This window comes from Anas acuta, chromosome 15 (genome assembly GCF_963932015.1).
Source record: "Anas acuta chromosome 15, bAnaAcu1.1, whole genome shotgun sequence".
Classification (NCBI taxonomy): Eukaryota; Metazoa; Chordata; class Aves; order Anseriformes; family Anatidae; genus Anas; species Anas acuta.
The window spans coordinates 17,340,238-17,365,694 of NC_088993.1; the positions used below are offsets into that span (position 1 = coordinate 17,340,238).

At 54.7% G+C, this 25,457-nt stretch overlaps 2 protein-coding genes across 2 annotated transcripts in view; both read left to right on the plus strand.

Moving 5' to 3' along the window:
- The window catches only part of GRID2IP (Grid2 interacting protein), a 30,275-nt gene extending 20,781 nt beyond the window's left edge, over positions 1-9,494 (plus strand). The window contains exons 12-22 of the mRNA XM_068699343.1: positions 57-382; positions 568-981; positions 1,614-1,701; positions 2,643-2,720; positions 3,432-3,628; positions 4,059-4,214; positions 4,957-5,043; positions 5,437-5,566; positions 6,461-6,579; positions 7,024-7,188; positions 7,485-9,494. Of these exons, the coding sequence (XP_068555444.1) occupies positions 57-382; positions 568-981; positions 1,614-1,701; positions 2,643-2,720; positions 3,432-3,628; positions 4,059-4,214; positions 4,957-5,043; positions 5,437-5,566; positions 6,461-6,579; positions 7,024-7,188; positions 7,485-7,556 (1,832 nt within the window). The 3' untranslated portion in view covers positions 7,557-9,494. The remainder of the gene's footprint in view (positions 1-56; positions 383-567; positions 982-1,613; positions 1,702-2,642; positions 2,721-3,431; positions 3,629-4,058; positions 4,215-4,956; positions 5,044-5,436; positions 5,567-6,460; positions 6,580-7,023; positions 7,189-7,484) is intronic.
- Positions 9,495-11,164: 1,670 nt separating this feature from the next.
- On the plus strand, positions 11,165-25,319 carry SLC5A11 (solute carrier family 5 member 11). The gene is made up of 16 exons (XM_068699990.1): positions 11,165-11,440; positions 13,849-14,024; positions 14,768-14,839; positions 15,564-15,668; positions 16,006-16,065; positions 16,350-16,454; positions 17,765-17,870; positions 18,696-18,776; positions 19,185-19,390; positions 19,853-19,988; positions 20,083-20,190; positions 20,579-20,729; positions 21,191-21,359; positions 22,089-22,304; positions 23,523-23,685; positions 24,791-25,319. The coding sequence occupies exons 2-16, from the start codon at positions 13,893-13,895 to the stop codon at positions 25,006-25,008; spliced, it is 2,028 nt and encodes a 675-aa protein (XP_068556091.1). The 5' UTR covers positions 11,165-11,440; positions 13,849-13,892; the 3' UTR covers positions 25,009-25,319.
- Positions 25,320-25,457: the final 138 nt, after the last annotated feature.

Genomic DNA, 25,457 nt, shown 5'->3' on the forward strand with positions numbered 1-25,457 from the left:
GGGCTCACCTGGTGATTGTAGTGGTGCAGGACCCCCAGCAGCGCCCCGTCCCGCAGGTTCCCGCAAGTCGGGGGTGCCGCTGTCGTGGCCGAGCGACCCGCTGGCCTCCCAGCAGTGCTACTACCGCCTGCACAGCAGCATGCCCTCCCCGAGCAGCACCGAGTCCAACCCCTACGTCAGCCTGGACAGCAGCCCGGCCCCGTCCCCCCAGCACCGCCAGTACCCGCTCAGCCCCCTGTCACGGCGGAAGAAGCTCTTCACCTTCTCCAGGCCCCCACGCAGCCGCGACACCGACCGGTTCCTGGACGCCCTCAGTGAGCAGCTGGGACACCGGGTCACCATCGTGGATGATTTCCTCACCCCCGAGAATGACTACGAGGAGGTGAGCGTGGCGCTGGGCTTGGCGCATGGTCTCCCCTGCACGTGGCAGCCTGGAGCATCTCGTGCCAGGCTGGGGACACGTCCCAGGGCTGGGAGGGGGGCGGAGAGGGGCAGGACCCCACTGAGGCTGGTGGCTGGGGATGGAGGACGAGGAGCCTCCTTCAGCCTCTCCCTCTTCCCCCCCAGATGAGCTTCCACGATGACCAGGGCAGCTACGTCACCAACGATGTCAGCAGCAGCGAGTACATCAGCAGCAGTGACGAGGGCAGCTCCCTGACCTACTCCACGCTCTCGGACCACATCCCCCCCCCTCCGCTCAGCCCCCCTCCACCACCGCCCCCCCTGCAGTTCCACGACCCCCAGGCTGTCCCCGCGAAGGTGGAGGCCGCCAAGGCGAGCGCGTCGCCTGCCCCCAAATCCCTCATCAGCCACCTGCACCCCATCCCACCCCCGCCGCCCCCGCCACCGCCCCCCCCGGTGCCCTGCGCGCCCCCCCTGCACCGGGGGCTGCTGCACCGCAGGAGCGAGACCAACCACATGAGCGTCAAGAGGCTGCGCTGGGAGCAGGTGGAGAACTCGGAAGGGACCATCTGGGGGCAGGTACGGCACGGGTGGGGGCACGGGGGCTGCAGGAGGTTTTATCAATGGGAAACCATGAGCAGAGTGGGGGGGGGAGAGCGCTGAGAGCACTGGGAGGCGAAGCAGAGGCAAGGAGTGAGGCGTGATGAGCCTTTGGCCTCATGGACTTGAGGTGATGGAGGGGATTCAGGTCCCTGTAGGGAGGAGCCGGCCTTGGTGGAGTTCAGCTTCCAGCCCCTGTGTCTCTCCCCCTGCCCTGAGCAGCTGGCTGGAGCTGTGGGATCACCGTCCAGCCCCACAGGCACTGCCCTGCAGCAGGCACCTGCAGCCCCGCATCCCTGTGGGCAGCTCCCTCTGCTCAGGCACTCTGGGGAACGAGATGTTTTTTTCCTGGTGATTTTTTTGGATGCGAAGAATTCCGGAAACCTCTGGATTTCTTACTTGATCCTTTAGTACAGCAAGCGTGCTCCAGCAGTAGGTGAGCAGCAGTATTGCTCTGTAGGATTTCCTCTTATAAGGACGGTGCCGTCAACGTGTCCTGGGCTTTTCAGAGCCCAGGGTGGCGTTGGAGGGAAGGGGCACGGTGCAGGTGGCAGCGCCCGCTGGTCCCGGGGGGCAGCGCAGCCACCCACCCCCTCTTTCTCCTCCTGCAGCTCGGAGAAGACTCGGACTACGACAAGCTGAGTGACATGGTCAAATACCTGGACCTGGAGCTGCACTTCGGGACGCAGAAACCAACCAGTAAGTACCGGAGCTCTGGGGCGGGTGCTGGTGGCAGCCAGAGGGCCGGGGGTGTGCGGCTGTGGGTTTGGGGCTAAGCAGCCCCCAGGCAGTGGGGTGCTGGCTCGGGGCAGTGCAGCGGCGTTCACATGTGGGGTGCTGCGACCAGCAGTTAAGGTGGAGGTGGTGGAACTCCCTGAGTCCTCCTCGCTGCCGCTGTCCGTGCTCGCTGTCTGTTGTGGCTCCGCGTTTCAGTCGGGCTGGGCAGTGGGACTCAGCTGGATGGTTTTGCTCCCGTTCCGCTTCCCACTCTCATGCTCAGTCTGCTCTGCCCGGCCGCCCTCAGGCTGTCGTGTCCCAAAATGCTCCTCATTGCCATGACAGGCTTGGCTTCTGGCAGAGCAGAGCCCTAAACCTGCAGCACCTTTTTGCACAGGCTGTGATCCCCGTGTGCCGGGCACCAGCCGGCGGTGCTGCGGGCTGGGAGCAAACTGCAGCTCTGCTGCTTGGAAACTCAGCCCTGAAAAAGCTGTGAAAACATTTCTCTGCCCGTAGAGGGCATTCCGAGTAATGTTTTTTGTTCTACCTCTGTAAGGTGTAGCAGTGACAGCAGATGTGGGCTGGGTCCAGCTGGGAGAGGGCAAATTCAGAGGGGTTCAGTGGTGGATGTGGGATGAAACGGGACCCTTCTCAGGGGCTGTTGTTTTGGGGATGTTTCTGGGCAGTCTGGGATTTTCTGTGTATTTCACCTCTTGTTTTACCTTTTTCAGCTCCTACTGAGTCCTCCATTCAGGAGATCTTTGAATCGCAGAATTCAAGGATTCCCGGAGCCATTGCTGTGTGCAAAGCATCAGCTCTCCTCCCTTTCATTCATGGTTTCACTGTTTTCAGCAGTTTTCTTCCCACTGGAGCCGGCAGAGCCTGTCCTTACCCATGATTAAATCTCTCAGTTTCTCTTCCAGAGCCAACTCTCTTGCCTGAAACCTTTAAAAAGAAAGACGTGGTTGAAATTTTGTCCCACAAAAAGGCCTACAACACATGTAAGTAAACATCGTGGTGATGTACCCCCAAAAGGGGCCCCGAGATGGGACCAGGGATGTAGAGAACTGGCAAGGTAACAGGAAGGAGGCTACATGAGCACAGTCCCAGGAGCACAGTCCCAGCACGGCTCCTCTGGCCGGGGCTGCTCTTACAGCCCAGCAGAAGCTGCTGCGAGTGCCCCCAGGCTGGGCTCAGCCCGGGCAGGGGGACGAGGGAGCGGGATGGGATGTGGCTCATTGGCCTCCAAGGGACAGGGGCAGAGCAGTGTGTGGGGCTGCCCCGTGCACCAAGGGGGGACAGTGCCACATCTCCAGTGCTCGTGGTGGGCAGGAGCACTGGGAGGGCTGGGTGGGACCTGTGAGCTCCTGGCTCCCCGGGCTGCAGCGATGTGGCAGTGGGGGAGGCTCTGGGCACCGTTTCCAGTTCCCACAGTTTTCCAGATGGACACGCTGGGGATGTGATTGCAAAATTTTGCAATAGCCTGGCTGGGGTCAGTGCAGGGATGAGTGACCCCTGAGCCACCCCTGCAGCCTCTGCAGGGCCTCGGGGGGCAGAAAACCCTTCCTCCTCCCACAGCTGCCCTTGGCAGCGTGGGCGCACGAAGCCCAGGCTGCTCTCGCACCGCAGAGAGGTTTTGCTGCTCCTCCTGGCTCCATCCTGCCAGGCAGCCCGGCCCCTGGCCCCCTGCTGATGCCCATCCCTCCCTGCAGCCATCCTGATCGCCCACCTCAAGCTCTCGCACATGGAGCTGCGCCAGATCCTGATGACGATGGAGACGGACCGCCTGGAGCCCTCTCACATCAAGCAGCTCCTGCTCTACGCCCCGGATGGGGAGGAGGTGCAGCGCTTCCAGAGCTACAAGGAGAACCCCGGCAAGCTGAGTGAGCCCGACCAGTTTGTGCTGCAGGTACCTGTTGGATGCAGGTGCCTTGTGCCATGCCCGAGGGATGTGCTGCAGAGGGACGGGGGAGGAGGGCACAGCAGGCAGCACGCAGCCAGAGGGGCTCTGGTGTGCTCCGAGTGCTGCTGTGGGTGGGAAGAGCTGGGGGCACCCATCACTGGGACCTCCTGTGCTGATGCCCGAGGTGTCCAGGAGCTCCCAGCAGTGGCAGTTTCACAGCTGAAGCATAGCACAAAATTTACTGCATGCTGAGAGTGACGTTGCCCGCCTCTGACTTATTTCTGTTGACACTTGTGGGTATGGGCACCAAGCCTTCTCCTGCAGCACCATCCCATTTTCAAGCACAGGGAGCTGTATTTTCAATACGCCAGGGAGCGTCACCTAGGAAGGATTTGGTTAAAGGTGACAGCAGTAATTCTCCTCCTTTTGCTCTCAGATGTTGTCAGTACCAGAGTACAAGATCCGTCTGCGCAGCCTACATTTTAAGACCACCCTGCAGGAGAAGACGGAGGAGATCAAAGCGAGCTACGAGTGTATCTGCAAGGCCTCTCTGGAGCTGAAAAGCAGCAAGAAGCTGGCTAAAATTCTGGAGGTCAGAACTGTCCCTGTGGGCAGCAGCTGCTGGGGTCCCTGGCATACCTCCAGGGTCCTCAGAGGTGGGGCGGGTGGCACAGCCCCGTGTGGCCCCAGCCCCTGGCCCTCAGGGTCCCACTGCTGGGTGCTGGCAGCTTCCCTTTGGCCTGACTCAGATGAGCTGCCCCAAATTAATGCTAATTCATCCAGCTTTGGCTTTAAAAAAAAAGCAGGTGGGATGAATGGGAACACGGTGTGACTGAAGGCGTTTCCAGATGAGAGATGAACCGCGTTGGTGGCTCCTGGCCAGTGACCCCAACACCTCGTTAAGTGCTGGGGAGGCAGTGGCTGGCTGCACATTAACGAGCAGAGAGCAGGGATCCCGAGAGCCCCCGGCTGACTTCCAGGTGGTCCCGAGGGCCCTGCTGTGTCCCTGGTTCTGCAACGCCACAGCATAAGGAGTCAGCCTTCTGGAGGGGAAGCAGCCCTGCTGGAACGCTGCTTTTTCTTTAAAAGATCTTAAAGATCTGCAAAATCACAGTGTGCTGAAAGTGGCAAGGGAGCTGATCCACAGGAGAGTCCTGTCTGACTGCTGCAGGGGAGGGAAGGGAAGGGACTGGTGGGCAGCACTAACGTAAGCTGCACTCGTGGTGCGGCTCTGACCCTACAGCGGGTGCCAAAGGTACCGAAGGAGACGGGGATGGGGCAGTGCAAGTGCTGGAGGAGGCTGGCCGGTCATTCACCACCGTTTGTGTTTGCAGTTTGTGCTGGCAATGGGAAACTACCTGAACAACGGGCAGCCCAAGACTGGCAAAACAACGGGCTTTAAAATCAACTTCCTCACCGAGGTAAGGAGAGGGAGCGCTCCTCCTCGTGCTGGAGGCAGCAGTGCCGGGAGCTGCAGTGACCTGTGATCATGTCTGTGCTCCTACAGCACCCCTGGGTGCTGCAGCTCCCAGCGAGGGCTGGCAGCAGGGCAGGGGCCTCTCACAGCACCAGCCCCGGAGGTCTTGGCCCCAAGTGCCCTGTGTGGGCTCCATCCCAGCAGGGATACAGCCCACCACGAGGTGGGGGCACTGCTTAGCATCCCAGTGCCTCCTGTCCGGGTGTAATGTGCTGTGTAAACACTGAATATTGGAACAGGAATGGACGCAGGCTGAGCCCCCGTGCAGCCAGCCCCACCGGGTGCTTCCCAGCCCTGCTCTGCACAGGGTCTGCTAACTTGTTTTGCTTTGCTGTAGCTGAACACGACCAAGACTGTTGATGGGAAATCCACCTTCCTGCACATCCTTGCCAAATCACTTAGCCAACACTTCCCAGAGCTCCTGGGCTTTGCCAAGGATCTTCCTACAGTGCCGCTGGCTGCCAAAGGTAATCGAACGAGAGCATCTGCAAGAGCATCCGCACTGCCTCCTGGTTCGGTACGGGTACAGGACTGGCCATGAGCATTGGTACAAGCAGGACGGTGACCCGAGCCAGGGGGAATGGTCCTGAGTGACAGGAGGGGGCAGAAAAGGCACGAGCTTAGTGGCAGGGGTGCTCCTGGCTGTGACACGCTGCTGCCCCCAGCAGTGCCCAGACACGGCTGTCTCTGTGCTGAGCCTTCCTTCTGACACGAGAAGGTTTGGTGGTGAGTTCAGGTGTACCCTGTAAGTGCTGATGAGCAGCAGAAGCGGGAAGTGCCAGAAGCCATCCTGCTCCACACAGCCCCTGTCTCTGTCCATCCCCACTGCATAGCACCCCGGGGCTGGTGCCAGCGTTGTTCCTGCCTGCAGCGTGCACCACCTCGCAGTTAGGGGTCCACAGTCCAGTCGCAGGTTTTGCACGGACTGAGGATCACACAGCTTGGCTAGCTGCCTTTAAAATAGTCACCGAGATCTCAGGGTTACCATCTGTGTGCAGTGGTGGGGTCCCAGCAGGCTGGCTGCAGGCAAGCCGTGGGGCTGCCTTCCCCTTGCACGCCATCGCCTCCTGGTTGCGAGCAATTCCCCTGGGAATTGGTGCGACAGGGGGTAAAGAAAGAAGAAAACTCAGGCCCAGAGATGTAAATCTTCCCCTGATGAAGGTCACTTTCCCAGCTGGATTTTACACTTGGCCCGGCTGCTCTTTGTACCCCATGGGCAGGCAGCACACAGAGCAGGGCGCACGGAGCTGCGTGTCCCTGGGCAGCCCCGACCCCTGCCACAGCCCCTGCTCACTGCCCGTGTTAGGGGCAGGAGGGCAGCCAGCCCCAGGTAACGCTGCTGGCTCCTCTCTGCTCTGCAGTGAACCAGAGAACGCTGACGGCCGACCTCAAGGACCTCCACACCACCGTCAGTGACATACAGGTGGCCTGCCACAACATGCCCGCTACCGCAGAGGACAGATTTGCAATCGTGATGACTGTATCCTTCGGGAAAAGGGCCAAATCCCCAATTAAAAAAATTAATTGGGGATTAATTTTTAACGACTTAAAAAAAACACACATTTAGTTGTCATTGTCCCTGCTTGGTAAGCAGCAGCGCTATGCCCGCATCTCAGCACTTGGTGAAGTTTGGGGACCTCCACCCTCCACTTTCTCTTAGCCAGGGTGGGAAACGGCTTTGTAATGGCCACCAGCCCCCAGGCCTCTGCATGGCAGAAACCCTTGCCATGGGGCCAGAAAGCTTTCTGGGCCATCTCCCCCTCCTGGGATGTGCTGCTGTGCATGGCCGCAGGCTGCCCTCGTGTGTGGCCCTTGGCAGCAGGTCCTTTCCTGCAGGAAACCTGGCAACTCTCACAAGCACAAGCGATTATTATCCATACTAACCCCACAGTCCGGCTGTTTTCCCTTAAGCCATCTCTCCCAGTCCTTTCTGGAGAGTGCCCAGCCCGCCATGCGCTCGCTGGATGACCTGCAGCACAAGGCCATGGAAGAATTCGGCAAGGTGCTGTCCTTCTTCGGGGAAGACTCTAAAATGACAACTTCAGAATCTTTCTTTGGCATTTTTGCAGAATTCATGAGCAAGTTTGAGGTGAGTTGTATTTCTCAAAGCCAGCCAGCGGGGGGGTTCCTGCTAAATGGGGGCAAAGCACCTGCCGTGGGGAGGGTGAAGCAGGAGCTGTGGCCCCCAGTTAACAAAGGCTGGCTGGCAGCACCCCAGGGTGGGTGGCACCGAGTGGGTAACACTCCCTGGGTGGGTGGTGCCATGGGGCAGTTTGGGGGGCAGTGAAGGGCAGAGCGGCCGGTGCTGGTGCCGTGTTCTCGCTGACCACAGCAGCTGCCTTTGCCTGATGCTTGTCTCCTGCTCTTTGCTTTCTCTCCCCGCAGCGGGCACTCACTGACGTGCAGGTCGGTGAGAGCCAGCGCAGCCCCAGGATGACGTCCCCCCTTGCCTGGTGACAGGCCGTGGCAACGCGAGGTGCAACCATTTATTGCCAACAAAGTGCAATTTGCTCCCGTTGAGTTTGGTTGTAAATACACTGCTGCTGCCTGCTACCACCGAGCAGAACCGCGGGCCGAGGGGCCGGGGCAGCTCGGGCACTGAACGGGCACCACAGATGGAAGCGAGGGTGAGGCACGGGCACAGGAAGGCAAACACCGCCTTGGTTTGACAGCGTCCTTCTTAGCATCTTCCATTTCAAGTGTATTGCAGAATCAAGGGCTTCAGACACACCCGGGTAGAACCCTGCTGCCCTGCGTCCTGGCACCAGCAGCTGCGGGAGCCCTGCCCCTGTCCCCTGTCCCCTGTCCCCTGTCCCCAAGGCCAGTGGTGCATGCGCAGGGCCCCTGCCCCTCGTGCAGGATGTCCCCTCATGCCCAAGCAGTCCCCTCGCAGCTGCAGAGCTGATCAGGCCGGGATGGGAGCACTGGGGATGAGTGTGACCCCCTTGAGCCCCTGTGCACTGGATGAGCACGGCGTGGGGCTGCCTGCGCAGGCGGCAGAGGCTGGGTGCCCACCGCTGGTGGTGGCCCGGAGGCTCTGATGCCTGCCACTGCCAGCCAGTGGCAGTGGGAAGAGACAGCACCTTGCATGGCACACCCGTGTGGTGCCAACCTCGGGTCCAGGCTGGTTGTACCCAGCTGCTCAGGAGAGCAAGGAAAGCCCCAGAGCCCTTCTGGCCATCAGCTTTGCTTAAAGGTGCAGCAATGACTGATAAAAAATCTCGTTGGTAATTTGATGTCATCAGCCCTAGACTTACCTGAGCTTGTCAGGAGACACAAACTCCCAAGCATTTTGGTGGCTCCTTGCAAAGCACAAAATCCTTAGTAGCTTCAAAATGAGAGGGAGCCCTCTGAAGCCTCGAGTACTGCCCCGAGGGACAGCAGAGCACAGCCAGAAACATCTCCTGTGCCCTCTGGTATCCGCTGCCAGGGGCTGGGGTCCTTGCAGTCCCTTTGGCGCACCGCATGATGTGACCAGTTTGTGCTGGATATACCCAGGGAACTCTAGGAGCATTCATGCCCATCTCCCAACAACAGCTGATTGTTCTATACATTAATTAAATTCCCTGCGAGCTGTCGCCAGGACAAAAGGGCTAAGAGCACCCTGCGGGCAGTGCATGCGCCTCCAGGCAACGCAGCACCCCAAGAGCTTTGCGGCAGCAGAACTACCGTGCGTTAATATTGTGAGGCATTGCTCCGTGCAAAATGCATCCGTTGCCTTTCCAACCCGACACGCTCCAACCTCCCGGCCCGCCGCAGCCTCGGTGAGCCTCTGCACGTCGATGCCAGAGCAAGAGCTCTTCCTGCAGCCTGTGCTGAAGCGCAGAACCACCAACCGGTGCATTATTTATGGGAGACCTTACGACCATCACACCTTCGGTTTTCATTATTTTTTAAACCCTGCCGTAGAAAGTGAAGTGTTTTCACAGCGTTTTCAGCCCATACAGTTGCAAGTGCCAGGTAGTTTCCAGCCTTGTGCCGGCGGAGCCCAGCCCTGCCCGTCTCGGTCTCTCCTCTCCACTGACGGTGGTGACGGGGCAATGCGCACTCAGCTCCACTCCCCAGTTTGGGTGTTGCACACTGCTTTCAGTTGATTTTTTTTTTTTGTTTTTAATAATTATGTTAAACATTTAAACTGCTGGAGTTTATTTTGAAACTGTCATTAAAAATATGAACGTGCTGTACATAGATTTTGCTACATGTTGTAACTTTCCAGAATAGTTAGAACTCCGATCCCTTTGGTATTTTTATGTGAATATTTTCAAAGAACCAGAACTTCTGAGATACAGCTATATTATTTGATAATGGGACTCTGTATATTCACAATTCAGTCTCTACCCAATGCCTATGTGCTATTCCCAAAATAAAGCTACTGCCTTCTGCCTCCCGACTGCACGTGCATCTACAGCCTGTTAAAAATCGCTTGGTCCCACAGGTGCAGATGGAGGTGTGAGGAATTCTGCATTTGGCTCTCCTGTGACTGCACACCACAGTGTCGGGCCCTGTACCTTCAGGAGAAGGGCTGCTGCATCTGACCTTGCTGGCCTGAGGAAAACAACTCCACACTTCAGCAGAGAGCAGTTTGTGAGCCACATTCCATCTAGCACGATGAATGTGAGCAGCAAATTCTTAAAATAGTATGGATTTTTTCTGCAGCCTTCAGAAGAAAGTAGTTAGTGTGCCTATGAGCCAGCGAATTGTTTTTCTCTGTAAAGGAATCCTTGGCTGAGGACAAGTTTATGTCCCTGCAGCAATTTATCTCCCTTTACCCTACCCGCAGATAGATAGGGGCTGCTCTCCTATCAGATTTCCTGGTTGTAGTTTAGCTTGTTTACAGCAGCCTGCTCCAGCAGCAGCTCCTCCCTGGAGGCCATGGCACAGGCAACTGTAAAATGGCTCTGAGCAGAGCTAGGGGATGTGCACACCAGGTGCCCACAGCCTCCTGGCGTTCCTTCTGCTCTCCTGGCTGCCCACACAGGGCTGTGAACCGCCAGAGACGGTGCCCTGCAGCCTCCACACTGCGCCTGGTCCCTGGCTGCATCCAGCCACACACTTGTTGTCTTGTTCCTTCTTGATAACATCAAACACTTGGTCCATTTTTCCCCAGAATGAACGCAGTGGCTGGAAGCTCTCCTCTCAGCCTTGTCCAGCTCATCCTTAGCAGAACTGAAGTCAGCCTTGACCGTGGCACTGTCCTCACGGGAGAGCGTGGCCTTGGGAAGGGAGCAGTAACTCCTGGAGCCGCCCTGCTCTGGGACCCGGCTCCTCCACCACTGCAGGGCTGGCTCCATCCACAGGCAGTGAAACAGCCAGCACGGAAATCCCAGGTTGCATTTCATGCTTGGGAATATTTAAGGGTTTTCACTCTTTCCTGCAAGAAATGGAAAAAAAAATAAATAAATCAAAAAGAGAACAAGCAGCTTAGGAAAGTCGTGGTGAGGATGTGCTCACAGCTCCTGTTGGTGGGCTGGCTGGGATAAAATAATTCCAGGCTGACGTCTCCAAGCCACGCTGGAACATGGCTGAACGCTTCCTCTAAGCATCCAGCCTGAAGTGCTGGGAGTTGTGATTTTATTTTTGCTGTGAGTTGTGATTTTTTTTCCAGGGGCAGTGAGAGCTGCCATAATGATGAACAGGAGTCTCAGCTTCAGAGTGGGAGAGCTGGAAGTCATAAAAAAAGTTGCATGGGCTGGAGGTAGCGCAAGGCACCTGGATGCTCAGCTTGAAGCCTCTGAGGATCTGCGTTGTTGTAGCACAATTCAGGAAAATCTGGAGTTTCCACATTCTAGCAGACCAAATTCAAGCATCTCCAGTCACAGGTTTCAAAGCCCTTTAGTTATGTCCATCAGCAGTGAGCTGAGAGGGAAACAATGAGCTAAAATACAGACACTCTTACAGACACGCTTTCCCTGCTTTGCTTCTGGTTCCCCCAGCTTTGGGGTGCTCGAGTTTATTATTGTTTAACTTAGACCCAGGACCAGCTGTGGGCTCCCTCCTGTGTCTTGGGATGTCAGCCTGCGAGGACAGCAGCACTGACTTTCTTATTGTTACGTGTCCCTTCCTGAGCCACAGATTGCTTCAGGGGATGGCACTCTGGAATTTGACCTGTGAGCCCTGATAGTGGAAATAAGGCACTTCTTGCCAGAGCCGCGAGAGACCGAAAGAGTAACCGGGCAATTAGTTTAACTTTGACTATAAATATTCCTCCTCATTCCTTGTGACACTGCTAACAGCTCTGCTGGCAAATCCCGATTCTCTGGCAATATTTAAGCTGCCTGTCAGTTGGCAGAGGCTTGGTGGTGCCTAGCGCGAGGGAACAGAATGAGACCCAGCTGAGCGCAGTAAGTTCCCGTTCGGCTTCTGCCTCGTGCCGGGGAGCTCTGGGTGCTGGGCGGCTTTGGGGCGGCTTCGGGGCTGACTCTCTTCCCGACGAGCGGTGGTGTCTTTAGAAGGTGGATAGTGCTGGAAAAGCTTTAAAAAATCCTGTTACAGCGGCATTTAGAGTGATAGAGTCCAGACGGTGCCTCGACACCCACGTGGGCTGCGTCTCCCTGGGACCATTGATAAAGGCTGGCTTCAGCGGCTGCATTTCTATGCCACGGATGTTCCTTCCTCACAATCTCTGGCGGGGAAAGCGCTGCCGCTTGTGCCAGGAACCGAGGGAGACCGAGCTGTGACCTGAATGCACAAAACAGGCAAAATTTCCACTGGGCCTGGGCAGGGTTAGAATGAGAAATCAGAGCGGCTGAGCTCACTGCATTCGCCCTGCAGCTCACCGCCGGGTCAGGGACCCCGCATGGCTTTAAATGGGACCTACAGACACACCTTGGTTCTGGGAATTCACCCGAGCATGTCCTGCATGTCCCTTCCTCATTGACAGGCATGACAAATGCCCGCAGGGCTCTGCTCAGGCACTGCACACCTTGCAGAGGAAAAGGCACAGAGGTGTCCGTGCGCCCTGCCCCGTGCCAGACTGAGTGCAGGTAGCTCGTGGTGCTGGCTGCACTACAGCACCTGGCCTTGCTACGGGAAGTGAAAAGAAATGGTGATATCAGAGCTGCAAAAGAGAAAGTGGGAGGTGTTAGAGGGGTTAGCAGCTTCCTGAGGCTGGCGCACCAAACTGTGTTTCTCTTTTCCAAGTTAGAGGTTGAGCATGCCAGTGAAAGTGCAGCAAAAGCCAGAATACCTTGCCTCTTAAAGATGTACGGCACCACTGACCGTCTGATGGGCTGTGCTCTGCCTCCCTGCAAGGCCACTGCCCCCAGGGGATTCAGTGGGACCCGGGTGCTTTGCAGGGCACAGGAGGGGCTCTGCGGGGTCCTGCGGGTCCTGCTCTCAGACCAGCACTGGCACCGCTCTCAGCCGACCACAGCGCGGCTCTGGACTGCCTTTGGCACGTGAGCTGTAGGATGCTGATGTCTCAGGATATAACCTGCCGGCTGTGGATGATGGGACTGCAGGGCCTCACCTGCCACCCTAAAAATGCTTCATCCCTTACTGCCATAAATGCATGAGCCCCAAGGGCCTCATCCATACAGACTGTGCTGGGGACAAATTTGCAGTGGCACAGGGCAGAGCCTGAGCTTTTCAGTGCTGCCCAGCTGTGAAATTGCTGCAGCTCCATCACCGGTGCACTGGCAACTGCCTCAGTGCATGGGGACACCGGGTGAACTTCTGTGTATCCGTTCCCTTCACACACCTGGGCAGGGAGCACACGGCAGTGCCACGATGCCAGGAGCAGTGGCTGCATCCAGCCGGCTCTTCAGGCAATGGGTGAGTTAAGGGCAGCTCTCGGCTGCTGCTCAAAGCAGCGATTGCATGCTCACAAAGAGGTGAGGCCAGAGGAGGTTGTGAAACCCAGGACCAAGGGATGGGGTGGATGCCTCTGTCCGTGCTCGCTGAGTGCTGCGCTCGGGGGCAGAACTTGTCCGGCCGCCCCTCTCGCCTGCCCCGGCCAGCAGCACCGCAGCACAGCGCCCACACAGCTCCCTCTGCGTGGCCATCAGGGCAGGGCACACCGCCTCCCTTTGCCCCACCTTTTCCAGCTTTTTGGTGGGGGGAGCTTGGAAGTGTCACCTTACGAGTGCAAGAGTGGCCAAAGGAGCTGGGCAGCTCTGCAGGCATGGGGAGGAGGAGGACGAGCAGGAGCCCGGTGTCCTGGTGGTGACGGTGCCGCAGGGGTGCAGGGTCTGCCCTGCCCAGGGGACGTCTCCTCGTCTCAGCAGGGTAAGAGGAAGCAAATCCTGTATATCCTCGGGGGGGTGAGCAGGGCAGGGTGCTGGGCCACAGGGATCCTGTGTGACCACCAAAGCCAGAGGCTCACTTTCTGCACCACTGCTGGTGCTGCCATTCGCCTCCTGTTCTGCTTTCAAAGCAAGGTAGAGGCTGGATGAGAGGAGGAGGAGGAGGAAAGGAAGAGGAATGACACTGATTCCCAATGAGCCTCCTTGCCTGGATTTTTTCTGTTTGGCTAGTGACTTCTCTGTAATGCGCCCATTTCTCTGCTGGGTAAAAACTCAGCCACGCCAAGAGTCCTGACCCTGGCAGCATCTGGCACATCACAGACCAGAAGGATCAGTGAGTGGGGACGAGCACCAGGCACAGGAGCCACCTTCACAGCTCCGGCACCAGCAGCCCCACAACCCCACAGCCCGGCCAGCGCTGAGCACCCCAGGAAGCAGCCGGCACCTCCCCGGTGCTGCCCCCACCCTGCACCTGCCCCTAACCACCCAACCCTTTTTTTTTACAGATATATGCATCAGGACAAAGAAGTGCCTGCCCGCACCAGAAGCCATGGAGACCACCAGCAGCACCCCAGTGTCTGTGACTCCCCAGTGGGATGTGTTCCCCCAGAAGACGCTGGACTCCATAGACATCGCGGTCCTTGTGCTGTACTTTGTGTTTGTCCTGGCTGTTGGGCTCTGGGTAAGCAGACACTTAACAGTTTTTGTATGTGCCCTGTTATACTGAAAAATGTGGCTGTTTGGGCCACAAATTATTCTAGTTTGGCTTGAATCAAGCCACACTTCACTGAATTCAACTGCACAAGTGGAAGGATGCAGTTTACAGGTCCTTACCCTCACTTCAGCCCAAGGAAGTGCCCTCCCTGCGCTGCAGGAGAGCTCTTCAGCTCCAGTGTTTGCAAAGGTTGTGAGAACACTTGTAAGGAAGAGGTTGTGTAAGTACCGAGTATTACTACTAATAACGCTTTGTTTATCTGGGAAGGAATTGCTGTCCTATAAATCATCCGTGCCTGTCGGCAGTGAGGTTCTGACAGCAGATCCCTTAAATTAAAAATAATATTTATATACAATTAAGGCATCCTTCTGGCATGACTTTTATAATGGCAGAAGCACAATCTGGCTGTCACAAGGCAGAGAGGAATGGTTGCTGCCTTCACACGCAGTGCGTAACTCACGATACCACATGAAAACCTCTGAAATCTCTGAAGAACGAGAGTCAGTGAGCAACGCACGCAGTGCCTCGCATTTCTCCTGGCTGAGCCTGATAACTAGGGATGTCCGCAGCTCTTGTCCAAAATTTTTGGCTTCCTTGTGGATCTGGAGTGATGACAGGACACTCTCCCACCAGGGAACCGGCCACGTGCTCGGTGCTGTTCCGAGCAGCAGTGAATGCTGATCCTTTGTTCTGCTTTTCTGCTTTCCCAGTCCATGTGGAAGACGCAGCGCAGCACCGTGAAAGGCTACTTCCTAGCCGGGGGACAGATGGTTTGGTGGCCTGTAAGTACCTTTGTCATCACACTGCCTGCCCCTAAGTTACAGTGAGACTAAAAAGCAATTCTGCCCAAGCAGAATGTATTTCTCCACGCAGAAAGAAAAAGGTAACTCCCATGGTTTGCAAAGACCCAGTTGCAATTCTGTTGTTTTTCCATGTTCAAGGAAGAGGAGCTGCTGCAGGGCACCCGCCCCAGCCCTGGGCACCCACGGCAGCCACCCCCGGCTGGCCAAGCCCGTCTGCTTCCTCACGGCTTGTCTGGAGACCTCTGGCAGTAACGGGGTGGTCCCTGTTGTGGCCGCAGCTCCGTGTTGCTCTCTGCTAGGTGGGGAGCTTCATTTGGGCTGGCCTGCTGAGTCAGTAGGTGCTAATACAGCGACCTGGAAGCCCGACATTCCTGGTGTGCCCTCCGCCTTCTGCCCTGATCTTCCATGAGACTGGGCACCCGTTTGGAAGCAGGATGCCCCTAAATTTGCCCCCAAGTGAGCAGCACAGTGCAAGTGGTGAAAGGAGCTGGAGAAAGGTGCCACTTGTGGCTCAGAGCCACTGAGCACGTAGGCAAACGAAGGAGGCAGAGGGTGAAAAGGATTCATGTCCCACAGCAGGGCATGCAGGAATGGCATCACCGCCCAGCCTGTGCGCTGCGACACGGAGCTGCCCCACTCCCTCCCTGTGCACCACCAGGCCCAGCCGAGGGCACCGCGCCTGACCTCCTGCCTCTCTCCCCAGGTGGGCGCATCCCTGTTTGCTAGCAACGTTGGGAGCGGGCACTTCATCGGCCTGGCTGGGTCAGGAGCTGCCTCAGGAATTGCTGCTACAGCCTACGAGTGGAACGTGAGTGTGGCACGGCACGGTACTGCATGGCATGGCACGGCACAGCACGGCACGGCACGGCACGGCACGGCACAGCACATCATGGCACAGCAGCCCCCCAGCTGCCTCTGTGCTTTAGGGACAGGTCCCCTGAAGGCCTGAGCCCCAAGGAACTGTCACACAAGGGCAGAGCAGCTCCCAAGGCTCAGAGTCCCGCTGCAGGAGCTCAGAGTCACCTCCAGCTGCTGGTGGCCTGAGGCCCGTGAGAAGTCCCCAAGTCCCCTGGGTGCGCGCGCTCCCCCCACTTGATCACAGCCTTGACCAGCATCCTTGAATTTCCTTTCCATTTGTTTTGCAGGGGATGTTTTGTGTTTTGGTGCTGGCCTGGCTATTCCTTCCAATTTACATAGCAGCAGGAGTAAGTAAATGGGAAGTTGTGTCCATCAATGACTTTGGGGGATTCACACCCCCTGCTTGGCTCCTGGGCTTGGCCATTCCCTGCTGCAGCTGCATTGCTCCTGGCAGCAGCGAGGCAGCTGCAGAGCACCCGATGCCCCTGGGACCCGGTGTGTGATGGGCCAAGGGCCGGGCAGGAGCTGCTGCCTGGGCACAGTGCTTGGGCTGCCGGCAGTAAGGGAGAGCTGCGACATCTCCCACGGAGCTGGGGGCTCCCGTGTCTCACTCCGTGTTTCTCCCGCACAGGTCACTACCATGCCAGAGTACCTGCAGAAGCGCTTTGGAGGCAAAAGAATTCAGGTGTTCCTGGCGATTCTCTACTTGTTCATCTACATCTTCACCAAAATATCGGTAAGTAGGAAAAAAATGAAAGGAGGCTGAGCTCAACTCACTTCAGGAACATGCGCTGATCAGCAGGACCGAGAGAGGCCGTGACTGCCCCTTCCCTGTAGTATCAGAAAAAGGAGTGTTTTTAAAATACCTCAGGTAGTCTATAGTTGTTTCAAGAAGCTACACAAAAAGAATTACAGCTTTTTTTTTTTTTTCTTTTTTTCTGGGAGGGATTTGAATGCTTGCTACAGTAAGGGGGAAACTACATGTCAATGTCCTGAGCAGTAATCCATTGAAAAGTTAACCTGATGGACGCACTTGTTGTTAGATTTTGTACGTCTGGCTTGCTTGCCCAGTTTCCCTTTGCACGTTCATTTCCTGCTCAGACACCAAACACTGCTGTGTGCAGGATGAATAAATGTAGGAGTCGGTTTGCATTCAGGTGAAAAGAGTTCAGAGCCTTATTGCTCCTCTTTGATGTAGTGCCTTGAATGAATAACTGAACCAACCCTTGCGCAACACCCCGCAGGCTGTTTATTAACAGGGCAGCAGTGCGTGAACTGGTGAAAGCAGAGTCCCTCTGGGTGTTTTTCCCATGCAGGCAGGGTCTGGGGGGGCCGAGCTGTCTGGCACACGCTGCCTGCAGCCCTGGGGGCAATGCATTGCGGGGTTCCTGCGGGCACCCAGGGGCCAGGCTCTGGTGCTCCCATAGAAAAAACTGCCCCTTTGGTGCATATTTCTGCTGATATGATGTCTGACAGAGAAAAGGGATTGTTCAGATGCTTTTATACATCTGTCACTCTATGGTGTGCGGTTTGCCCATCCTAAAAGGCAGCGTTTCCATGTAGCTGCTGAGCAAGGTGGCTGCTGGGCCACCGCACCCCAAGGACGCTGCCCTCACCCACGGGCTGGGCCCTGCCAGCAACGAGGAAGTCACTGCACAGCCCAGGGCACTGGGACTGGCAGCAGATACCGGGGAGCTCAGCACCTGGGGGTTTCGGTTCCTGCCCCCATGGCACTCCCCAGCCCCCTTGCTGCCTCCTCCGCAGTGGGAAGGGGTCAGCTCAGCCCACCCGGGCACCCGCACGCAGGAGCTGTGCAGGCTCCTCCTGGGGCAGCTCACACTGCATCCCCCCACAACAAACACTGATCCTAAACTCATCTTAACATTGGAGCTTGGTCCCGTGCACAGGAGCCGGGGCTGCAGAGGGATGTGCAGAGAAGGGGAAGGATGCAGCTGAGCTGGCCGAGCGCTCCCACTCCCTGGCTCGGCCAGCCTAGAGGGGCTCGGTACCACCTCCAGCAGCTGCAGTGACCGCTTTGTTCCCCAGGTCGATATGTACGCTGGGGCCCTCTTCATTCAGCAGGCCTTGCACTGGGACCTCTACATTGCTGTTGTGGGCCTGCTGGCAATCACCGCTGTCTACACTGTTGCAGGTACGGGGCTGAGTTTCAGATCCTAATGCTGGGGTCCTGCTTAGTGAGCTGAGTGCGTTCATGCAGCGCACAAAGCATCCTCGTGCTTATGGTAGGAGTCCTGCACTTCCCATGCTGTCTGGTTTTGCCATGAGCATGGGGAGCTGCAAAGCAATCGGTAACTCACCTGTTAAAAGAGAATTATGAGGTCAGGGTAAATGAACACCCCTTGCAAGGCCATGCCAGGTAGGGATGTACGTCAGGTTCTCCTTACGGGAAGTTATGTCCATGGCATTTGCCCAGTATGGTTTCTCCTCTGGGCTTTTTGGAGGAATGAGGGCCTAACATAACAGCGAGCCGTGTAATGCGGAAAACATTGTCAGTGTCGGGTGCCCTTTTGGGGCTTAAGAGTGGCCAAATGGAACAAAGCCATGCACGAAGCAGCAAATCCCAAACAAATAAAGGTTGCTCCTTTCTCACTGCTCACCCTGTGATGTTGCTCATAACGATCCCCCCCACGCCTGCTTTTTTCCTCCTCCTTATTCAGCTTGGGCTTTGTCTTGGAGCTTTTCCACCTAGTTCCCGTAGAAGCACTTATACTGGACTTTGGCTTTTTAGTGCCAAAATGGTGATTCATCACGATTCAAACCATGAGAAGTTTCAGCCAAAGTGCCGTGCAGGGGAAGGGCTGACCTGCCTGCCTTGGGCAAAGCGCCTGGCAGCCGGTGACAGCGCGCCCGGCAGGGCTCTGGGGTTGCCCTGCTCTCAAAACGCTGCCGAGCTGAGAGGGCTCCGGCCCAGAGCAGCCCCCGTTTCCCACCGCTCGCTGCTCCTCTCTTCCCTCAGGTGGCCTGGCCGCGGTGATATACACAGACGCGCTGCAAACCCTCATCATGCTGATCGGCGCCGTGACTCTCATGGTCTTCAGTGAGTGTTGCCCTGGGGTCGCGTTGCTGAAACTGCAGCAGAATCTTTAACACATGGCACAGATGCTGGGTCATTACAGCTGGTTTCTTAATTGATGTTCAAGAAGTGCTTTCTGTGTATTTTCCTGCTGAAATATAAACTTAGACAAATGATCTTACAGTAGTTCTTTATGTGGTAGAAATGCACAAGTACTCCATGAAAAATAGCTAAAGAAAAATGTTCTGAGGTAGTGTAAGAGATGGGCAAGCATCTTCTCTAGCCAGGAGGTTTACAGCGTGATGCTGTCCCCAGCCCAGTGTTAAAGTCACTGGCTTCTGACCTTAAAGAATACCTGCGGAGGATCACCCTCAGCAAACTGCAGAGTACGGAGCACGGAAGATGATAACTGCTTCTTGTGACCTGTTTTAGGCTTTGTTGAAGTTGGCGGCCTTGGAGGCTTGCAGACAAAATACTTTGATGCCATTCCCAGCATCCGCAAGGAAAACAGCAGCTGTGGCTTGCCAAGGGAAGATGCTTTTCACATTTTCCGGGACCCTGTTAACTCCGACCTTCCCTGGCCAGGGGTTTTGGTGGGAATGACCATCCCGTCCCTCTGGTACTGGTGTACAGACCAGGTGGGTTACTGCTTATTCCTTGGGCTGGTTTCATGAACATGTTCTCAGTTGTTTAAATCTGATGACAAACCTGAGGTTTGCAGCATAGCCTGGGCTGTTTATTTCTTAGGGGAATGCAGTAAAAGCTGATGCTCTCAATCCTCAATCTGCAAAACTGGACACGCACAACTAAGCTTTGTGAATAACTTTAACGTAAAAAGGAGGGGAAAGTGTGTGTGGAGGGTGTTAATCTCAGTCTGTAAAGGTTTTTTTGAACTTCAGCCTTTTACTTCTCTCAGCCTTGCAGGGGTCTGACCACAGTCACTCCTAGTGACAACATCAGGGCCAGCAGGAGTGAAGCCCTGGGCAAACTTCTGATGTTTCTGCAGCATTTTTCCAACTCGTTTTGCTCATTTCTGGCTCTGTCCTTCCCTGAGAGGAGTGCTGCTGAGCCGCAGACCAAACGCATTTCTTAATTTTTAGGTCATCGTTCAGAGGTCCCTTGCTGCTAAAAACCTCTCTCACGCCAAGGGAGGCTCCCTGATGACCTCCTACTTGAAAATTTTGCCCCTCTTTATGATGGTAATGCCGGGCATGATCAGCCGGGTTCTCTTCCCAGGTAAGTGCTGCAGGAGAGATCTGCTCCCTCTGCCGTCACTGATGACGGTGACTGCTCTGTGGAGCTGCTTCTCACTCCCCTTTGCTTATTTCAGATCTGGTGGCTTGCGCAGACCCGGAAATTTGTCGAAAAATCTGTGGCAACCCATCTGGCTGTTCTGATATCGCTTACCCTAAGCTGGTCATAGAACTTCTGCCTGTAGGTGAGGAACCCGGCAGCTGTGCTGGCACCAGTGGGCTGGGCACCAGCTGAAAGGCATCTATGAGAAAAGTCCAGAGAGGAAAATGCGCTGCGACTATAATTTCAGTGGGGGTTACATTGGGCTTGATGAAACAGCAGCAAGGGACAGCGTGCAACAAGAGAGATGGGTGATAGTCCAGTGTCTAGAGGTCTAATTCTTACCAATTCAGGTAAAAGATAAATAGATGTTTAACAATGAGAATCAACTGCTAAACCCTCCCTGCTGCTACCCATTTTAAAACTGGGGCTAAAAATACTTTTAGAAGTCTGTTGTAGTTCAAAGAATTCAAGGTCATCCTGCAGCTGAGGTTATTTGGGAGTCCTCAGGGAGGCCACGCTTCTGTTTCCAGGACTCCGGGGCCTGATGATGTCCGTGATGATAGCAGCGCTTATGTCCTCCTTGACTTCCATCTTCAATAGTGCCAGCACCATTTTCACCATGGACCTCTGGAAACAATTCCGGCCTCGTTGTTCCGAGTGGGAACTCATGATCGTTGGCAGGTACAGGGCACCAGGGCATGCATGTTCTGAGCCTTCGAGAGACCTTTTGACACAACCCTACTGCCCCTCTGGAGATTTAGTGTCTCCAGTATCAATTTCTCCACTTCAAACTGGGAAAAAAAAACAAACAAACAAAAAATACGACCCATGTATTTCAGACCACTTTTCATTACAGCTACTCTGCATTGTTAGATGTTGGGGGGAAGAAGCTTGCTCAGGTCAAACCAGACTACCGGAGCAAACCCAAGATGCCATAGCACAAAGATATGCAGAGACATGAGTGAAGCAGCTGGAGGGGGTGTCTGGGGAAGCCTGGGCAGGGCGGGTGCAAGGGATCCACTACAGGTGAGGACAGGCCGAGAGCCCCATTCTGCATAGGGGTGCTGGGGGGCTACAGCACAGGCCTGGTGGTTGCAGATCTCAGCAGGAGCTGGGCTCCAATATGACATCTTCTTGCACAGGGTTTTTGTGCTGCTGCTCATTGTGATCTCCATCCTGTGGATCCCACTGGTGCAGGCTGGCCAGGGCGGGCAGCTCTTCATTTACATCCAGTCCATCAGCTCCTACCTGCAGCCCCCTGTGGCAATGGTGTTCATACTGGGTTGCTTCTGGAAAAGAGCAAACGAAAAGGTAACAACTCCCCTGTGCTCAGTGCAGTCGTCTCTGTGGCCAGACAGAGGCTCAGAGCACACCCCCAGGCTGCAGTCCAGCCTCCTCCTCGGGTGCTTAGCAGAAGGAAGGCACCCAGACCTCTGCAGAGCCATCAGCCTGGGGCAGTAATTCCTGCTGGTTTTCAAAGGCTCCACTGGCATTTCAGAAGTAGTGAGATGACCGTGTCACTTGGTTGCAGGGTGTTAGGGCCTCACTAGCCATTTACTAGATGCACTCCTATGATCTGCATCAGGGGCCCGGGGACTTAAGGAGCCGAATGGCAGCGGGAACCCAAAGCCTCCAGCTCCTCTGCAAAGACTGGTGCTGGGTACAGGGCAAAGCCTTCCCAAACTGGTTTTTGCTTAGGTGGAGACCAGTTGTAAGCACCCACAGTTAAGGCAACCATTAGGATGTTTGGATGATTAATATTTCCCTTCAGAGTATTTCGGCATAAGACATTACACCTCCCTTCACTACCAAAATGCACGACCCACTCGTCCCCATGCAGCAGGGGCACCAGGCTACTGTACCAGCACTGGCACACCTAGATGAACAGCAGGAGCAGAAAAGGGAGGCGAGGGAAGCCTGCCAAAAAAAACTGCAAGGAGAAAGCCTGGCCAGCTTATAGCCTGCAAATATGGGTATAGGCCTGGGTCCTGGGTGGATTCATGCTTCCTGCTCCAGTAAAGAATATCCCTCATTTCCTAGGGCGCGTTCTGGGGCCTGGTGATCGGGTTGCTGCTGGGCGTCATCCGACTGGTGCTGGACTTCGTCTACCCGGAGCCCCAGTGCGGGGAGCAGGACCGCAGGCCGGGCGTGGTGAGGTACATGCACTACCTCTACTTCTCCATGGTCCTGGCTGCCATCTCCACGCTCACCGTGCTGGTCGTGAGCATGCTCACAGAACCCCCCTCGGAAGAAATGGTGCGTCAACCCCTCAGATTTCTTTCATTGTTCTTAAATGGTTTCCAGGATGCCCCAAGTTACTTCCATGGGAATAAGATGGAGATAAATAACATGGAAATGGAAGTTTCCATTCATTCTATGTCTGTGAAAACACTCGCAATAACTTGTAACAGCAATCCCTCCTTTGCTCCAGCACTCTGCTGCCTTGCCATTTAAGGTTTTGGTCCCGTAAATCCAGAGTCCCATCCTGGAAACTGGTCAACAGTAGGTGTTAAAGAGCTGTTCTTAAATTCAAACGTGTGTTTAATCCATGACAAATTAGCTTTTTCCCTCTATTTTCCAAGAAATTCCAGCTTCTGGGTCATCTTTATCAACTCTCTTACTAATTTAGTGAGGAACCATTTTTACTCGCAGAAAAGAGAAATCAAGGGCAGAGAGCACACTTCCTCTGGAACAGGTTTGTGCCAGTTTGACTGTTTTTAATAGATACACTGAGGCTACAGAAAAACGTAAATAGCAGAAAGGAGGACTAGAAGGGACCTTCAGAAATCATACAGCCAATACATCCTCTTGCTTCAAGACAGAACTAACCCGCTACATTTCTGAAAACCCCCTGGCAAACTTACTCTCAAAGTCCCCAGAGAGGGAAAATGCCCAAGGAGGTGCCTGATCAGTTCCGAGAGCTTACCTGCCTTTCTCAGTAGAAGTTTTTCCTCATCTCCAACCTGAATCTTTCTAGTTTCACATTGTGCTCATCCTTTCCTGTCTGCCCTGTCATTGATACTGAGAAAATTCCTCTTTAATGAATCTTTTACATATTTGAAGAAAATTATCGTGTCTCCCACCTATCTTGGCTTCTCTAAACAACCCCAGTTCTTTGAATCGTTTCTCACTGGCTGCAGTTTCCATTCTTTTGCTCCCTTCGCTGGCCTGCTCTCAATCTGCATCCAGTGACGGTCCCATGCAGAAATGTCTCCTGTTCAGTAACAGAAAGTGAAGAATGTGATCCGTCAGAGAGCTATCACGTTCCAGACAAAACTAAAACCAGCATGCCAATGGTAGCCATCGCTTCTGTTGTTAGCAGCTGAGAGCTTAGATGTTCACCTGCTCCAGCAGAGCAGGAGAACAGATTTTGACCCCTTAAAGTATTCTCTCTCCAGGCTGCTGTACTGCTAAGGTAGTCCTTTAAACAACCATGAAAGCAGTTTTCTTTAACACCACTCTTCATGCCATCAGATAAGTCGGCTTACCTGGTTCACACGCGGGGATCTACCAGTCAAGAAAGACCTAGCAGTCAGCACTTCTCCTGATGCTGCAAAAGGAGTGTGTGAAGCTGAGCGTCCCACTCTCCAGATTGATATAAGCATTGCCTCTGAAAATAGTTCAAATGATAATAAATGTAAGTGCTCCAACACCATATTCAGTAATATCCACAATTAACAACCCTACGCGTTATGTAAAGGCTCTGAAGACAAGAAAAGTTAAAACTACTTCCTTTGGATTTTTGTATCTTCAGGGTATGCTAAAAGGTTTTTACCTGACAGTTTTACCTGAGCAAATGTTTAGTTTTAGTTTCTTTTCCATCTCTTGATGGCATTACATATGCTTGAAATCAAGAAGGAGCTGGATGGGATACAGGAAGCCCTGCCCACTGTCCTGCACTAAGGATTAGCGCTATTTGCACCTGCTGCAAGGAGAACTGATTGAAAAAGGGGAGGGTGGAGGAAAACCACAATTATTTTCATGAAATTCCATTTCTGTTTTTCAGTGATGTTTTCTGATCGACTCTAGCAGCAGGGAGAACCCAGAGCCCTGGGCGGAGTTCTTGACAGATCAGTGAAGGAGGATTTACATTTTTTAAAACTTGTACTTGTCGGTATTAGGTATAAACATGCATAGCAACTCATTCTGCACTTTCCAGCAATGATTATCATCACTTGTTATTGCCAGGCGTGGGACACTGTTTGTGCAGCTCTGCAGCTTTTGCTGTGTATTCCTCTGATCTATAAAAAGCTATTGAAAAGATCAATTAGTTAATGAGTAAGTTAAATGCTGGGAAATCTCACTTTTGTTGTGTATGAGCACAGTCTTCCTGGCATTTTGTCACGTATGTCCTAATCGACAACAAAGCTGGGAGAAATCATTTTGCACACGTGTAATGTGGAGTAACCCTAAACAGACTAGAGCATGCACGTGCAGGAGGAAGCTGATGGGCACCAAGCAGTTACAGCCGAGCTTTCAGGTGTGCTCTCCTGTTACGGTTTCCTAGAATGCTGGGAGCAGCAGAACTTGAGCTCAGACCTCCAGGGAAGAATGAAATTGATCCTGCAGCCCCAAACAGATGTTCCTTGAAGGGTTTCCCACACTTCAGTGTAGCCAGTGTACTCAGTTAAAGAGCGAGGATGCATTTTTGCATCACACCCTTTGTACAGGACCACACTGATACATCGCTGGGATTTGGTTTGTAAGTGAGATTTATACCTCGCTATTTACTGGCTTTGTAGGCACGACTGACACCAAAAGGAACTCGAAGCTGATGAAGACCTTTCTGTGGCTCTGCGGGATGGAGCGCAGACCGGAAAACTCTGAGAACGCGGCGCCGACTAAACCCGAGCTTCCCATGGCTTCCTTGGAGGAGAAACCGCTGGTGAAACATGTCCTGAACGTCAACTTGCTAATAACTGTGTGTGCTGGGATCTTCCTCTGGGCCTACTTCGCATAGCAGTCAGCCATTTGATTCCAGATGAGATCAACTAATTTTAACTGGTGTAAATAATGATAATAATTAGCAGAGGGTTAATGTAATTCATAATGCTTTCTAAATCTTATTTAAGAAGACAGACCCTCCTCCCTAACAGCTTATTTCTCGCAAGGAGCTGGAAGGTGCTGAGCACTCAGCACCATCCCAGCCAGACCCGAACTGGACCCCTGATGAACCCGAAGAGCTCCGGCAGGCAGCTGGGCGGGAGCTTTGGTTATTTCAAGTATTTAATGACGCTCTGTGTGGTAAAGCACTACCTAGAATTCGGGAAATCTGGATTCTGCTCCTCTTTATGCATCCGCGACCGCCTTCGCCGCACGCGCTTTGTCCTCAGCGTCCTCTGCCCGCAGCTCGGGGGGGGGGTCGCATCGTCCGCACCCCCTCCCCCGGCCCCGCTCCCGGCCCCGAGG